This window comes from Sinohyriopsis cumingii, chromosome 9 (assembly GCF_028554795.1).
Source record: "Sinohyriopsis cumingii isolate HCF-2022 chromosome 9, ASM2855479v2, whole genome shotgun sequence".
NCBI lineage: Eukaryota > Metazoa > Mollusca > Bivalvia > Unionida > Unionidae > Sinohyriopsis > Sinohyriopsis cumingii.
Window position 1 is genome coordinate 25,326,881 of NC_142969.1, and position 18,748 is coordinate 25,345,628.

The 18,748-nt window shown below is 34.4% G+C and overlaps 1 protein-coding gene across 1 annotated transcript in view; it reads right to left on the reverse strand.

The window, feature by feature from the left end:
* Positions 1 to 18,748, reverse strand: part of LOC149791415 (cubilin-like) — a 203,259-nt gene that overhangs the window by 123,157 nt on the left and 61,354 nt on the right. The window contains exons 18-25 of the mRNA XM_089969953.1: positions 17,178 to 17,340; positions 15,066 to 15,256; positions 11,783 to 11,939; positions 10,381 to 10,571; positions 7,868 to 8,033; positions 5,825 to 6,050; positions 3,838 to 3,968; positions 1,672 to 1,858 (exon numbers count right to left, since the gene is read on the reverse strand). Coding sequence (XP_089826079.1) covers positions 1,672 to 1,858; positions 3,838 to 3,968; positions 5,825 to 6,050; positions 7,868 to 8,033; positions 10,381 to 10,571; positions 11,783 to 11,939; positions 15,066 to 15,256; positions 17,178 to 17,340 — 1,412 coding nt within the window. The remainder of the gene's footprint in view (positions 1 to 1,671; positions 1,859 to 3,837; positions 3,969 to 5,824; positions 6,051 to 7,867; positions 8,034 to 10,380; positions 10,572 to 11,782; positions 11,940 to 15,065; positions 15,257 to 17,177; positions 17,341 to 18,748) is intronic.

Here is an 18,748-nt window from a genome sequence, read left to right on the forward strand (position 1 = left end):
ACAATGTACTGGAGTGTGCTATTTAACTATTCGGATGTGAGGTGTATGTTAAAATTCTTACTACAATGTAAGTGTGCTAATTTTTGAGGTCCTCAAACTGCTGTTTCCAAATGACACACCACATATTCTCAAACCAAAGTGCACTTGCATTACGTGTGTGCCAGTAAGCAATTATTTGCAAAGACACATTTCATGTCCATCTTCCACAACCTTAAATCATTTACACTTCATGGTTGTCATCTCTGTAATGAAGAGGAGAAACAAACAAGGGCAAACAACAAAAAATATATGTAGATTTAAAAAATGTAAACCATGTTATTGAAATGAATTTGAAGTGTAATAAATTATATAACCACAGCACCCGAATATTTCTCTGATGAAATTGAATGTTATTGATCGAAATCATGATGTACAATATTGGATAGTAAAATAAATGCAAAAATATAAACAAAAGCACCATTTAAAAAAAACACATGTTGACTTACTCCAGCACTGAAAAAAAAGGTGGTTTGAAATTTAAGTATACCATTAAATGGATTCTATGGAAGACCCTTTTAGAGCATGACAGTGAATGTAAAAACTGATACATCATAGTGTAATGGTGGCCAACTAGCAATTAAAAATGGAAGCTACCACAAAAGAGTTGATTCCATTGTCTATACAATATATAGATAGAAAGATGTGTTTTACCTGGAAGGGCTGGAATCGGTGGTTGCAGAGAAAGTTATTCTAATGTAATGTGATTAGGTAGTGTATTATACTAAGAAATCTACATCTCACCATTGCATAATCAAGATACCGATGTCTCACCATTCCCATCCAAGATACCTATTTCTCACCATTCACAAACAAGATAACAATGTCTCACTATTAACAAACAAGATAACAATATCTTAACATTCACAGCCAAGACACATATTTCTATTCAAGATTTCTACATCTCACTATTCACAATCAAGATACCTATATATCATAATTCACTACCAAGATACCTATGTCGCACCATTCACAAACAAGATAAGTTTCTTCCCATTCACAATCAAGATACCTTAGTCTCACTATCCACAATCAAGATAAGATACCTGTATATCATCATTCACAATCATGATTCCTATATGTCATTGTTCACAATCAAGATACCTATATTCCCATTCATGACCAAGATATCTATGTCTCACAATCAAGATAAATGTTTCACCATTCACAATCAAGATACCTAAGTCTCAAATCATTCCCATTCAAAGTACCTGTATGTCACCATTCACAATCAAGATATCTATGTTCCCATTCATAACCAAGATATATATGCCTCACCATTTACAATCAAGATAAATATGTGTCCCCATTCACAATCAAGGCAACTGTTACACCATTCACAATCATGATACCTACGTCTTATCATTCACAGTCAAGATACCTATGTCTTATCATTCACAAATGAGATACATATGTCTCACCATTCAGAAACAAGAACAGAAGTCTCCTCATTTACAATTGAGATATCTATATCTCACTATTCAAAACCAATATACCTATGCCTCAAAAAGTCACAACTGAGAAATAAATTCCCAGGCTAGGTGGCTATTTGTACTCATTCTTATAATAAAATAATACACCTGTATTTCGTTCCTTTTCTATGACCAATGCTGGTTGCAAGACCATGTTTCTCACCTTATTTCCAGGTAGTCATAGATACAATTGAGGTGATTTTCGACCTCAAAATCAGTGATGTTGATAAGGATTTGGTTTCCAAATGGGGCCACAATAGTCCACACACACTCCCTCTGGTGGGGGTAATTATTGGGAAAGTTGGGACTTGTGATGACTCCTGTTGAGGCTGTCAGGTCAGATCCACACACTGTTAATTACATAATGTTTGCAGTCATAACATTTTCACAAATTTAGCAAGACAAAAAAATTAGCAAATAAAACTGTTCATCTTAATATCAAAATAATATAACTGCATGTTACCAACAATGTAAAAGTTACATATTTGTGCACAAATTCTCCTTACAATGAAACTGCCAAAAGTATTATCAAATAAAAATATTTCAATAAAGGACCAAAATATTCATTTATCTTGTAAATATGACTATGTTTGTGATGATATGGACTTGTAAAACTTTGTTCTAGCAATTATCATCTCATTAAAATATAATCTGAGAGAAAAGGAAGGAACAAATCAAATGAACGCACTAAGTCTATCAAAATTTCTCATTAAAAAAAATCTTTATAAGTTTGAAGCAAAAGAGCATTATCCCAATGCTTTTCTCCGTTATCTCTTCCATTACACACACACACACACACACATTCACAATCCCAAAGGCTAAGCTTCATTGGGTGAATTAAAATTCTAAAACCATTATGCACATCTAGAGAACACCCTCAGTCATATTTCAATGTGGTTTCTGAGCCTTACGACCCGGTTTCCACATTTTAATAAGTTTTGCCACCCTCAAAAACAAATGCTGACCCTACAGAATGTCCTCACAACCTTGATTAGGGTCACATCCTGATGGTTGAGAACCACTTCTGCATGCATTTGAATTCTATATATATATATACATTATATATAAAAACTGCTGTAGGAGTTTGAAGTCTATATATTAATTGCTGTAGAAACAGTTGTGCAAAATTATACATGCATGCACACATGTGCACATGTGGCAGGATCACCTAGTCCCCATTTCATTGAGAAAGTGATGACATACAGAAAAGAATGAAAAACTGTTAAATCTGGCTAAAAAATAAATGGTTCATTTGGAAGAAAACAACAAATATGTCTAATAAATACTTTAAATAGGATAAAATGCCTCAAGAGGGGCACATCTGAGGTAGAGAAAAATATATAGACTGGTGTGAAGGAAAATATACAAGTTATCAAATTCTGAAAATTGGGTCACAGTTACCTATTTTTGGTTTACTTCAGTTGCTCTCTTTGAGATTCATCCACATACCAATTTTCATAGTTATGGGTGAACCAGGGTCCAAGAATTGACATTGTAATGAAATGATAGTTGGAAATACAAAAGGCCAAAGAGAAAAATTTGAGTAGCATTAACCTAGTTTTGGTATGGATGTCAATGAATTACTTCTGCTGAGGGGGCCCTGAGTGGTCGAGTGGTCTACAGCACTCACCGTCACAGATCACTGCCATCTCACTTCTGTCTACATGGGTTTGAGTCTCAGACTCAGCCAATGTGGGTTCGTGAGAAAGCTTGCCAGTAGCTTCTCGTGGGTTGGTGGTTCTTTCCAGGGATTTCCCTGGTTCTTCCTCCACCATTTATACTGGCTGCCATGTATAGCCTATCTTGTGCTGAAAAATGGTGTTAAACCCTATAACAACAACAACAACAACTTCTGCTGAGAATATAAGAATTCTTTTAGGCCACCAGTTTTCATGGATTTTGTGGATACTACAATCCAAGAATTTCAAGACTCAATGTGCAAGGCTGTTTCTGTAGAAATGAAAGGAATTCTGTACCCATTCTAAGAATTTAAGAACTGACAAATGTGACAATTTTAGAAAATGTCAATGAATTTACTTATCAGTCACTTGAAGGACTTACTGAGTCCCTCTTAACTTCACAGTATAGTGTCACTTAAATAACTTTCTCAGTCCCTCTTTAAAGCATTATATTCTCAGTGACCTTTAAAATATCTCAATCACTGAAAACTTTAACCAAAAATTTAAGTGCACAGTGCTATAGAGTTTCAGAAGTTCGAATTTATATCAAATTGGCTAATAAATAAATATATAACTAAGTAATGAAAATAAAACTTGCAATAAAAAGCTAAGATTTGTGAACTTTAAAGATAATTAAAGGATGCACTTACACGTGGAGGCATTGAGGGCTACATAGGAGGCAGAGAACCCTTCATGTGCAAGGCTGGAATCCGACACAAACAGAACCACCATCACATTATTTGTGGAGGTCAGGGTTGGTGGGTATGCAGAGCCACAATATCTGACAATATACACAACAATACGTTTTGATTTGTACACTATTTTTATTACTACATCACTCCCTCTTTAATTCATGCCTGGTGAACTCATGAACCTACTTACAAAGGGTACAAATCATTGCCTAACATTTATTCCTAAAAAATATAATGAAAAAAAATAATCATGGTGTGGGCAATGACTGAGTTAGACGTCCTTTCTTCAAAATTCCCATCACATTGGAATGTAAAACACAAAAAAGATTTAAAAATTTGACATAATTTGATTATTTACACATATTGCTGGGGAATAAAAAAAGAAATAAGTGAAATACAAAGCTATTATACTGGAAAAATAGTGCATAGTTGCAGAACCAGTTACACCTCTCTTTCGAGACCTCTCAGTGATACGGTAAATAAACACTAACTACACACGTGAGTGATTGAGATAAGATGGGAGACTCAAATATCAAATATCAGTTGGGGGAAATAGGGATAGGATGCTACCACTATGTTGATACACGAGAATCATGATCGTTGTCCTGCAAAATATTCCTGTGATGAATTTGAATATGAATGGACTTTACATCTTAATTAACAGGTCAATAAATGACAGACTCCAATCTGAAATCAAGTCCATATTTTTGTATCATAAAAGATGGAGCTGCTTCTGTTTAAGGTCAGAATATGTGCATTCCATCAAACGCTGATACTAACAAACTTCAATTTCACATACATAAATTGCATTCATAAACTGACACTCATAAACCACCAGAGCAAATATAACCAATATGTTTGCACTCATTAATTCCAAAAGACAGCAATTTTAAATGTAACCAAACACTTCTCTGTTAATAGCACAATATAATGAATGTAACACTGTATTTATAATTACAAATAAAATAATTTGCATTCAACAGCTGCCCAGTCCCAGAAGAAAACACACATCTATAGAAAGCAAAGAAAAAGAATGGGAATAGACAAATTTCTTTTACATTTAATCAGAACTTTTAAGTTATTTCTGAATGTATCACTGCAAATTTTTCAAAACAATCCACAAATTAGCAAACGGTGAAATCTTAGGAGATGTCTACAGTGTACAATTTTAACAAGTAATTAGCCTGACCGTACACACTAATGTTACTGTGATATCCGCACCTTATACTGAACGTAAAGAAAATATGCTCCTGTTTGTATAAAAAGTCACTACATAAACTTAGTAAATGAAAGCACAAGATATCACTGTTTTCATCAATGAGAATGGCAATTAGAAATTTGGAATCAACATCATACAAATTTTAGTAAGAACTCATGTTGGCAACTTAGGCTCATTAAAGCTGGGTATTATGCAAATTCAATATTAAATCATTACCCATTTGAAATCCACTACGTCTTTCATGATAAAACATCACCTGAACACATCTCACATCATTATACATGTTGATGCAATCATAAACATAAACATATTCTATTCAAGAACAAGTATTCTCTTTAATTCTGGGAGAAGAAATTTTACTATAATATTTTACGTGATAAATGGAGGCATGTAATCAATAAATGTATAGTGTTGTACTATTGGATACTGTGATTCCAGGCAAATATATGGTTTGCAAGCTAGTTCTGTTGGACTTTATATCCAACACTACAAGCACTAAAATCAAAGCCATGGTAGCTCAGTCGATATTGCATAAGACTCTTAATGTTTTGATACCTGCCCAGGCCAGCTTCCTCGCTGTCTTTGAGAAAGGTGCTTAGCTCCCATTCTCTTGGCATGATTTTGTCAAATAAAGTACAATTAAAAAATAACCAACAATGCTTATAAGGTATGTATGAACCTCATTTTACGTTATGACAATGAATTTACAATCCTGTAATATCATACCTGCCCAACTTGCTACTTGGCACAACACTAGAATTATCATATACTTCCACATAGTCATAATTACAGCTGGGATGGCTTTCCATGCTGAATGTGTTAAAGGTCAGTCTGATGACAAGGCCGGGGGAGCCAGTAATGAGCCAAGAGCAGTTCACTCCATGTGGATATACATTTGGATGGCCAGGGCTGGTAAAGATACCAGTGTTGCCTGTCAGTGTGCCACCACAGCCTTTCAAAATGTGAAATAAAATAAGAAGATTATGCACACTACAATTAAACCTCTATTGGTTCTCACCTCAATATAAAATTCACCTGCTCATAACAAATTCACTTGTTCCTATATCTTTTTGCTTTACAGATATCCTGTATAAAAGGGACATCTGCATTATGTACTCAGAGTTCAATGTATTATATGATTTACTTTATACACATTTGGTTAGAATTCTAAAATCCATGTCTCTTTTGTAATGTCTCTCTAGAACAAATTCAATACATAAGACAAGGCTGTACTCAACAAGTTTAATCACTCCACTCTAAACATGTTGTACCATTCATTTCAAAGGAAAGCACAAAAGTAAGAAGGGAAGTAACTCATACGACTTTACTGTGAACTGGACTAATACATGTATGTATGCATTACGTTACATCTTTAATGACACGAGTTTAAGAGTCAGTTAACAATAAACAAAACACACACACACAAACAATTTTTCTAACATGAGAATTCTGAATATTGCTGCATCTTTCTCTTACTAATCCTAGCCCACCCTTGATCTGTAATATGGGTGGCCACTTGCCAGAGATGGGTAGAGGGGTAATCTGGAAGAGTTACTTCCCTTTGTCTATACAAAATATATATATATATATACAGAAAGGTGATTTTTTTTTCATCTTTCAGCTGGAATTGGAGGTATCAGTGATTAATTTCATAATGTTAATGTAATTGGGTTGATGGAGAAAGTGTCATAAGCAAGGCACCTGATTTCAGCTGTTCCAGTCAATCAGCTATTAATGGGTAACACCATCAAACTAGATGGGTTTCCATGCAATGTTGCAAGTGTACTGGCCAGGGCATGTCATGCCCTCTAGCAGCTCTCATCCTGCACACAGGGATAAGCTGTGGTAAAAGCCACAAGCTGGCTAAAATTATAAATGAACCCCAATTAGAAAATTTATTTGATGAATGCATAGGCATATGGTATTTTCTTACAACAGGAAATAAATTCAGATCCCAAGAATCATTAATTATAATGAGGCATTTATAACAATGCCTCTCTATAATGAAGTGCCATATCCATCTGTATGTTTTTTGGGATCCATTTGTGGTGCTCAGTATAGATGGAGCTTTGTAATGGCCAGGTTCACTTAACACATTAACCCCTAGCGACGAGTTAACGTGGCAGGAGGTAGTAGCCTACTGCCAAGCTCTGTAGCATCATGGTCATGCATGATACACTAAAGTGGGTGGTATTATAGAAAGGTAGACAGATGTAGCTCTACAATGATACCAAATAATCTTCAATTTCTAGTTGCACTAAAAAATACAGAGAGAAAAACCTCAATTTTTGGAATCGTTTTTTTCTACTCAAAATTGGCCCGTGGTCAGAATCTGATTTTGTGTTCGGATTTTAGACTTTTTGGTCTCAGATCTAAGGCAAACTGGTATGAACTGCAAACAGACTGATGAACCTTTGCAAAAAATAGGATAAGATGGGTGACTGGAATAGAGAGTGGTCTTGATACAAAAATAATGGGTCCGTTTAGCAACAAACAAAAAAAAAAGAACTCCAACTTTTACTCTTCTGCTCATGCGCGAACCAAATAGCCAATGAAAAACAATGTTTCTAACACAACTAGGCAGTATGTTATTGAAAGATCACCTGGGATTTGGTGTTTTCGGATGCATTCAGAAATAGCTTTCAAAATGTGTTTCCAGCTCGAATTTCAGGCAAAAACAACAAAAACCTCCAGGGGTTAATGTGTTAAGCAGGGACAACTGTATTACTAAAAAAAAAGCACATAAAAAAATATCAAACAGGTACAAACCCCCCTCTCTTGTCTCATATCTGGCCTCAAACCCTGTATTTGCCCTAGAGCCATCAGTTTTAAACTTGAGCCACATAAGGTTATTAGTGGATTCTTGTGGTGCTGGAATCTGGCTGCCACAGAAATGTCCAATGAGTGGTGCATCTTCTGTACCACCATCTCGAATCTGGTTGGCAAAGGGAAAGAAAATGATATAATTTTATACAAAAGACATTTTATTAAGATAAATACTATAATAAATATACAAATATAAGCAATATATAATACAATAAACATCCATATATTTTACATGTACATGTATTTGAATTACTTGTGTGATTTTACCTCTTTCATATAAACATGTAAATTTGCATCATGCAATAAATTCAATGTTACATAAACCTATTTAATATTTTCTATATTAAAGGTGTTAATATTGCATCATATATGACATACTTTCACTATACCAGATTGTTGTGTAATGGCTTAAATGTTTTATTATGTGATAAACTGAATATTGCATTTCTCATCATGTCAAATGAGAATATGAAAGTGAATGCAAAATTTCAAACTGACCCACCACACCAGCAAGAAATAAAACAAATTTCACAAATTTCTTAAGAAAAATCCTCTATATTCAAACTGGTATTAAATTATTGGAATGTTTAAACCACTGTATATACCAGCTTATAAGTTGGGTCCAACTGCAAACTGCAAAGACAAATCTTCTGGCTCATAATGCAGTGGCAGATCTGGGTCTGTACAGTTTATGAGCATTCAGCAGGACATACACCCTGATCTGCCATCGTATAATGTCAGCAGATCAGATCTATGTTGGTTGCAGTTGGACTTATAAATGAGTTCTGTATTGGCATTACTGCTGACAATTGCCAAGATATTAAAGGAACTGACTTTAAATGCACACCATTAGACCAGTATCATTAGACAAATATTAAAACTTTGCCTCACATCATTATACAAATATCAAAACTTGCCCTACACCATTAGACAAATATCAAACTGTGCCATACACCCTTAGACAAATATCAAAGTGTGCCATACACCCTTAGACAAATATCAAAACTTGTCCTACACCATTAGACAAATATCAAACTGTGCCATACACCCTTAGACAAATATCAAAACTTTCCCTACACCATTAGACAAATATCAATCTGTGCCATACACCCTTAGACAAATATCAAAACTTGCCCTACACCATTAGACAAATGTCAAATTGTGCCATACACCCTTAGACAAATATCAAAACTTGTCCTACACCATTAGACAAATATCAAACTGTGCCATACACCCTTAGACAAATATCAAAACTTTCCCTACACCATTAGACAAATATCAAAACTGGACCCACACCATTAGACATAAAAACTTGCCCACCATCATTAGACAATTATCAAAATGTGCCTTACACCATTAGACAAATAAAAAAATGTGCCATACACCATTTGACAAATATCAAAACTTGCCCAACCCCATTAGACAAGTATCACAACTTGCCCCACACCATCAGGCAAATATCAAAACTTGCCCTACATCAGTAAACAAATATAAAAATTTCTCTTTTTAAAGTGGGGGCTAGGTAAAGTGAACTTCTAAAAAAACACTTAGCATCCAGAAGCAAATAATATAAATTGTTTCCAGTGTTTCACTTCTAATTTTGATGATTTTCTAAGAAGTGTTTTATTTCAGAAAATACAAAAAATGAGAAAATCAAATAAAACAATCTGCCCTTTAAACTACAGGTTTAGAAATCAGGGTTAACAAACTATTTTCCGAAAAAGAAAGACATTTTTCACATTTATTTTGCAATGGCAGCTGTACCTGGAGGCATCAGCATTATATGTGCAACTTGAAAGGCCTTAAGCTATGATACTTTCTGCGAAATGTGGCAAAATTCTGATGACTGGTTTTTAACAAACCATTTACAGGTTTTGCTATTTTTATTAACAGTAGCCATACTGAATAATGGATCAGCATCATTTGTACAGAAATGAAAAGCTTTCATACCAGGAAGCATTGTGTCAAATTTAGTCAAATTGTTAAGCAGCTTTTCTGCTCAGAAGAATTTAAGTTTTGACTTTTATTTCAAATAATAAGACCACATTTGATGTATTGTCTACACCACTTGCACAGACTTAAAAGGTCTTCTTCCCAGGACGGCTCTTCTCCAATTTGGTCAATATCTGTGCAGCAGTTTCTGAGAAGAGGTTGTTTAAAAGTCTTAATAATAGTAACAGCAGCAATATTTGAAACCAGATCAGAATCTATATTTGAAACCGGATCAGAATAATTTGCACAAATTACAATGTTTAATGCCAGAATACATTTTCTCCAATTTGGTCTAATTCTGCAAAGTAAATTTTTTGTCATACAACTATTTTAGCTATACAGTTTATATACTCTTACAAGCACAAAAAATATACACAGGTCTTCCAATTTTATTGTGTATGTTTAACGTACAAAGTGTAAAGTTGATAAATTACAAGAATTTCTACTCTGTTAAGCTGTTATACCTCAAGGTAGTCATAAAGACATGATCCAGTACCACTTGGTCCCTCTATGGAGAAGTTATTAAAGGTTAAGGTCACTCGGCTGCCCAGAGGAAGGCTTATAAGGTAGATACACTCCCTGTTATGGGGATAAGTTTCTGGGTAGAATGGAGAACGAAGAATTCCAGTTGGAGTAGTGAATGTTCCACCACAGCCTGCAAGAAAAGCATTGAATGAATGTTTTATACCCAAATGTTTGCTTTAAGTCAAGTCCAACTTCAAACTGCAAAGGCCCAGATCTGACATCACATAATGCACAGGGAGATCTGAGTCAATGCAGTGTCATTATGAGTAATCAGCAGAACAAACAATACAGACCCTGATCTGCTGTCACATTATGTTGTTTGCAGCTGGACAGGGCTTATAAGCAGGCATTTACTGTAGCTATAATAAGCAGTGAAGTTTTGTACATCTAAATATGATGACATTAATTGAAACAATTTAAGAAATCCCCATAATAACCAACTTAACATACTGACAATATGCAAACTCCAATTATATATATATATATATATATATATATATATATATATATATATATATATATATATATATATATATATATATAAATGAAATCAAAAGATCAAAAATCATAATTAACTCACCTAGAAAAAGAATACATTTGTTTAGAGACAATGGCCAAACAATGAATTCACTGATGACAAGTGAATTAACTAGATATACAAAGGGTATCGTTGGCTGCACTAAACTGCACAGGTTAAGGCTTGGTTTTTGGGTGGTAATCACTGCAACATCAAAATAGCACAAACCTTTGGTAATGACAATCAAATCCAGAAAACAATTATTACTTACTAGTATTACAGACAAAGTCCTCATTTGTCCCAGGCAATATAAATTAACTCCAAAGCCAAACGATGTACTCAAATGCAACAGTGAAGCCCTTTAAAAATTTCTCATTAATGACTTTATTGGCACTGTGTGGGGTTTTCACAAAAAATAATGAAACAATACAAACCTCTGAACATACTCTGCATGTACATGACTATTCCTTTGAAGAAAGAACATGTGTTCACAGGACTATTAACTGGAAGCAATGTGTGAAAATAAATGGAAAAAAGAGTTTTAATAATAATTTTGCATACATGGGAGAATTTAGTGAAAGACACACCTCAAGTTGGAACACTGAACCTGGGATCACATAAACAAGAAGCTAGTGTTTCTAATGTACTATTCCTTAAGCATTTTAATATCCTAACTCATCCATAAATGCTACTTCTCCAGATGACATACACATATGTTTACAATCAACCTTTTGATTCCCTGTTTCAAAACTTGTCCTCATTAGCAATGCCTTTGGAAATGGAAATCAGTCAAAATATCTATGAGTCCACTGAAGCAAACTTACCAACAGCCCATGTGGCTCTGAATCCTGAGCTGGCCACTGAGATATCCGACCTGAATTTTACAAACAAACTGTTCTGTGTTGTTGTCAAGGTAGTAGGAATCTGATTGCCACAGTAACGACCCAATAATGGGGCTGTTTCATCTGCCCCATCTCTAACCTGCAAAATAATACATTAACATATCAACCTACAAGAAAAAATTCCAACAGAAAAATCCCTCTCCTGGTCAAATTTTACGGAGTGTCACTTGTTCAAATACCTGCAAACTCAAATCTTAAATAACTTATATATTCCCTTGTAAGTCGAGTCCAATTGCAAACAACATAGACCCTTATCTACAATCGCATAATACACCAGAAGATCAGGGTCTATGTAGTTTGTTCTACTGATTGCCCCCAAGAAAGTGCATAGAACTAGATCTGCCTGCACATTATGCATAAGCAGATCTGGGTCTGTACAGTTTGCAGTTGGACTTGACTCATAAGTCAGTAAATACAATATATGGTTCTGGACAGCTTTTTGACCTGTTTTATTGTCTTGGAGAGCTTATCTCACTAAAATGCTTCAATCAACCCTTATGAAACATTCTTCAGTACAAGAATCTGTCAAGCCTTGGTAATATTAAAAACAATGCCTGGACAACGACAACTTACTTTTGTTAAGTTCACTGGATAAATGTCAGGAAAAATCAGCCAATGTATGATTCAAGCAAGAGAAACAAGCACTTGTCCAATGAAAGGTACAAAAGAGCATTTTTTTTAACATTATCACTGCTTTCTATGTTCAATTAAGTATTAAAGCTTCCTATAATTTCTGTTTTAAATGCAGAATAATTTTACCCATGCAAAGGAATGAGAAATATTTAAATTTGCTTTAGACACTGCCACTGCAAAGAGGGCTACCGTCTACATGAGAAACTGGTGTCATTAAAGCAAGGTAGTATTAATACCCCAATTTTCAATGTTTTATTGAAAATAATTCATGTATCACTCAATTAAAATTTTGAAGTCAGATTTAATAACTTGCTCTAAACCATATGGAAAATAATTAGTTTCTCTTCTCTTACCCATATGACCAAGAAATCTTATAGATTTTCAATCCTGACTTCTCTAGTCTCTGTCCAGTTGTCTCAGGTAAGTTTGAAGATGTCATAATATAATATCATGAAATTCAATGTTTTTGTAAATGAAGTAATGTAAACAATTGAAAACAGAGCCGGTGATTCATTTTTTTCTCTTCTTTTCTCTGGGGTTGGCATCTAGCAATGGAAGTCCTAGTCTCATTTACTTAACATTATTTGTAAGAGGCAGAAGACAAATAAATGACCCCTCGACTGGGATTTCCTTGCCTCTGGACCTTTCTGAACGTATCTTTTTTTGACTTCAAAAGAACTATTCTGATAATTCATGTGACCTTCTAGATCCATAAAAAGACTGCTTATTATGTTCTTTGATACAATGTTTTCTCTGTTAGAATATTTGAGTTTAGTTTCCCCTGACTTCTCTAGTCTCTGTCCAGTTGTCTCAGGTAAGTTTGATGATGTCATAATACACTATCATGATATTCAATGTTTTTGTAAATGAAGTAATGTAAACAATTGAAAACAGAGCCAGTGATTCCATTTTTTTCTCTTCTTTTCTCTGGGTTTGGTATCTAGCAATGGAAGTCCTAGTCTCATTTACTTACATTATTTATAAGAGGCAGAAGACAAATAAATGACCCCTCAACTGGGATTTCCTTGCCTCTGGACCTTTCTGAATGTATCTTTTTTTGACTTCAAAAGAACTATTCTGATAAAGAACTTCTTAATTACTACATATTCTAATGGCTTTGTTATAACATTTAATTAGTTATAATAGTGTTTGATTTATTTGTGGTTTGCCTGAGACAATTTAAACAAGAGAGCTCAATTACAATGTTCTGATCACCTGATGTGCTACATTTAGAAAAACAATGGCAGTTCTTAAAATAGGAAAAGTGTAATAACAAAGGTGCAGAATAAAAAGTCCTGATAATCACATGTCATTCATAACTGATAAATAACAATGAACCAACAAAGGTGTGAAGTAACAAAAGCATGATAATCATGCCAAATTTATAATAGTACTTTAAAATCAAGGGATAATGGTTCAAAGCTGATAAAGCGTGAAAAGAAATGTTTTTGTTTTGTAATTTGGAAATATCATTTACATACTGTTACATACCTATATTTTAATTAATAGAGCACTACTCAAGTAAATCTCTCTTGTTTTAAATTTTGAATTCTCACTGTTGTGAAAATGATTGAAAATTTGCTAATCAGAAAAAAACAATAATATGTCTCTTTAGACATAAAGCAACAAATAATGCTAGGAACAGAAGCAGGCATTTATGAAAACTGAAATTAATGTAATGTCTGCAATCAATATAATTTATTGTGCATGGTGTGATGTTTCCATGGGTTGTTTTACAAACTGTTCTTTTAAGGCAGGGATTTGCAAGTAATATGATATCATTAACATCGATAGTGATGCTGCTGATCTTCTAGTTACTATGGTGCATGGCATGATACACCTAATTGGGTCTGTTAACGAGGATGATGATTTCTTTGATTATGTTAATTCTAATAGTGACAATGTCACAACTGTGACACCAACAACTGAGGATGTTTGTGAAATTAGTAATCGCCAGAAAGCAACCAATCTTTCTGCTACCTGGAGCCAGTGAGGTTCAAGTTAACATATCAGACATTCAACTGTACCTACAAGCTCAAAATGACACACCTTAGATTGTTTATGAGTGTTTGCATGCCACTGAGAAATATATCAACAAAAGTATTAGAATAATAAAAAAGAACAGATCACTAGTGATAATTTCTTTTCATGCAAATCAATAAAGAACTGATTTATTAGTCATTAAGTTACTGAACAATGATGTTTTCATATTAATGTGATTGTCATGATTCCTTGGATGGTATGTGTACACACATGTTCACATTTTCATTGGATTGTAAAATTTATTGGGTTTTTTTTTCTTTTTTCATGACAGCATATATTTATACAAAACATGTTATTTAAAAATTGTACCATTACATGAGTCATACTAATATAAATTATTTAGTACATGTATGTTCAATGTTATTGACATGGACAAGTATATAAATGTTTTAAAAATAAACGATGAATTTGGATAACACGTTTCTCAGTTGTAACGTTCTAAAAATCCCAGTGCCCTGTAAAACATTATAAACAATCTTTACTGTGTAGGTATAGGTAAAGTTCAAGGTCATGTAAAGTCATTTTTTACCTCAACATAATCATATGTGCAGGTTCCATGACCTTCCAAATCCATATTTGTAAAGGTCAAGGTCAGCATGTCCCTTGTTCCTATGGTGATGACCCACACACAGGTAGCATCATTATTGTAGTGGTTGGGGTAGTTGGGCGAAATCAAAACCCCTGTCTCTGATGTGTATGTGCCACCACACTGGTCACCAACTGAAAATCATTTTAAAGCTTCATTTATTGCATCTAAAAATAGTTTTTTTTATTGCATGAAACTGGATTAAGTAAAGTGAAAACAAGAGGATCAAAAAACAATGAAATACTGTTATATATATATCTCTACTCTTTAACTTGTACCCATGATGGTAGGCTACAGTTTAAGCTAATGATCATCTGTAAACAACATATATAGCCAATTTTTGTCCATGATTGTGAGTTGGTACTTTTAAAAAAATGTCATTGTTTTTGTAAGCATGTTCACATGACCTTTTGACGTCAGAAGCTTCTAGAATTGATCTTGTTTAAAAATTTGATTGGAAAATAACCCACATCCTGGTCATCTTATTGTGTCTTAGTTTTCTATAGAAGGTTCTGACATAAACAAAATTCTTATTAACAACGATGGAATTTTTTAGTTGTGTTTAGATATAATTCTAAAGGAATTATTTGAATCATTCATTGGAACTCATAAAGTTTTCCTTTGACCTGGTTAACACTATTCTCGGATTATTGTGAATCCATTCAAAGACATTCTGGATTATATTACTGTGATACATCTTTTAGTACATCAGCACATTCAATGCTATTGGTGTATCAGTACATTCAAGATTGGAATTAATTCGGAACACACCATACTTTTGGACTTGTGAAAGAACTTTTAGGACCATTTGGAGTTTAATTCACAATACTTTAACTACCTCTTAAATTTTCATTTTATAACATAGAGAATTAAATTATTTGTTGATTTTACAAAACTTCTTTCTGGCTTTTTCTGTTATGAAGTTTAAGACCATAGAGTCATAACAATATTCAAACAAGCATGGCTGCAAGAACTTAAGATGATCCATAAATGTCTGACTTCAATCATTATGCTTGGTAGTGAAAAATTCATACAACCTGAAGCTACCAATGATCTACAGATTTACACAGCAAGATGCTTGCATAGGAAAAGTACACAAACATAACTTCACTCACTGAGGATGTTCATAGGAAGAGAGCTTATGGAGATTTAGATAAATTCACACTCAATCAACAAGGAAGTTGATTGGGAAGATAACTTTGTCTAGGTTTAGATGAATTCACTCTCAATCATCGAGAAAGCAGATAGGGATGAGAATTTTGTTGAAGTTCAGATGATTTCAGTCATTAAGAAAGTTCATAGAGAAGACATTGTCTGAAGGTTTAGAGGCATTAGATCTGCAATTCATCGACTGAAATTTTTGTTTACTGTGATTATTCTGGCAATTTTACATAACAATTTACTCAACAATGTCAACAAAATGTAGAACTACTAAACGACTGTAATGTTTAGCTCTTATATAATTAAAAATGCACTTAAAAATATAACAAATTCCATTTAACATGGTATCTCATCTATGCCTATATGCATATCATTACAATCAACATTTCTGGAAAAAAAATGCAAAACTTTTAACATTGCTGATGATGACAACACAATCACTACTGGAAATGTGACTACTGTATCTCACCATGCTTATGCAAGTGTTTATTACGTGATGTGCTGTCCCAATGAATGGAAATTCCATAAACTGGTCACTTCATACCCCAGCCTCAGCTGCAAGCTGGCAGGTCTATAACCCATCCACTGTCACCTACCCTCAGCTGCTGACTGGCCTGCCTGTAACCCAGCCTCAGCTGCAGACTGGACATATATTTGATACCTATATAACCATTACACAGCTAATTAATTTATAATCTCTATAACCTAGCCACTTCTACAAAATGGCCCAAATATCTGGGGCATAGTGGTGGCTGGTTTAGTAAAGTTTTGCTGTACATGTCCACAAATCTTAAAAAATTTCCTCAATTTAACTTGTCAGTCACTATGAAATAACTGCCATTTTTTTTCAAACAGTACAAATATCTCTATTTGTAAGTCTTAACAATTACTTACTAGGTACGGCAGCATAAGTGATATGGAATCCCCTGTCATTCATACTAGAATCTGAGTGGAACTTTACCCATGCATATGGCCCAGTGGTGCTCAGTGGGGGTGGGGATACCGTACTACAGTACCGTTTTAACACTGATGAGGACTCCAACATTCCATCACGAACCTGAGGAGAGACAAATTTTTTAAGAACAATTTCTTTATTGAATAATACTTATGAAATCATAATACATTAGGCATTGAACCATTACCTGGCAAATCCAGTCTTTCCAAGCTTAAAATAATCCATTCACCATGTCTTTTGCATTGCTTTAGCAAAAAATGTTATCAAAGGTCATCTGCTTGCCCACGCAGACATTAGAGTTGTCTCCCTTTTAATATAAGGACTGGTGCCAAATTCTGTCAATTATCAATTACTATTGGAGTGGAGAGGCATGATCTTTCAGGGATGAAACTAGGGGAGAATTTGACAGGATATGCCACATAATGCTCAGGTAAGTATTATCTAAGAAACATTTCAAAAATTTGGTTTCTTCTTCAAATACATTACCTGATCATAATATGTTAGAAGAATAGGTAAAAGCATAGGCAGCTGCATCCCACTACCCTGTAGTTTGCTGTGTCACCAGTCTCATAACATGGGAAGCAGCTGTGAGTCCTGCAGGAGATATAGTTATGGCATTGTGAAAAAATTTGCTCCCAAAAGCCATTTATGTAAAGTAACCCATGTTATTACAAATCTGCTTAATAAATGGGAAGGTATGTTATGCTGCTGATATAGATCTCACCAGGTCAAACTGAGCCCTTTCAGAATGAGAGGTTTCTGAAGAAAAGTCTTGCAACTGTTGTCTTTGACCATGTTGCATGGCTTGAATGATGTCAGTTTGGGAGCAGTTGAGCTTGAAGGCTATTCTAGTGGTGACTGCCCTAATGCCATAATCTTTTGGGCCAATAATGCATAAGAAATTCATCTGGTCTTGGGTTGGTTCTTTGTATACTGAGTGGATGACTCATCTTATCCAGAACAACAGAACCTAAGTGGAAATATTGTTCCTTCCTTCTGTGAAATTTATATACTCAGCTCAGACTGCTTTTGGTACTGCTTCAAGGCCCTGCAAAAGACCAAAATGGAGAGAGCCATTTCAAGACAAAGGACTAACTCCCAATGAGGGGAAGCCAGTTCTTAGAAATGAAAGCAAGGGTTGTCATGTTATTTGTTGTTATTATTTTGGGTGTAATGTCATTTTTCAGCACATGATTATTTATAAATGGCAGTGAGTATATTTGGTTTAGGAATAACATGGGGAAAAACCACTGACCCATAGTAAGCTACTTGCAAGCTTTCTCACATACCCACACTTGGCAAGCCCTAGACTTCAATCCATTGGGACAGAGGTGAGATGGTAGTAATCATTAAAGGCAAGCATTTTAGGCCACTCAGCCAACTGGGGCTGTCATGAGAGAAACTGAACTATCATGGCAAAACTGCAGTTAGTTTGGGTCGATCAATAGTGTATTTAAATCTGATTATATCTGCTGCAGCAAGAATATCTAGAAAGCAGGTTTTGTATGAG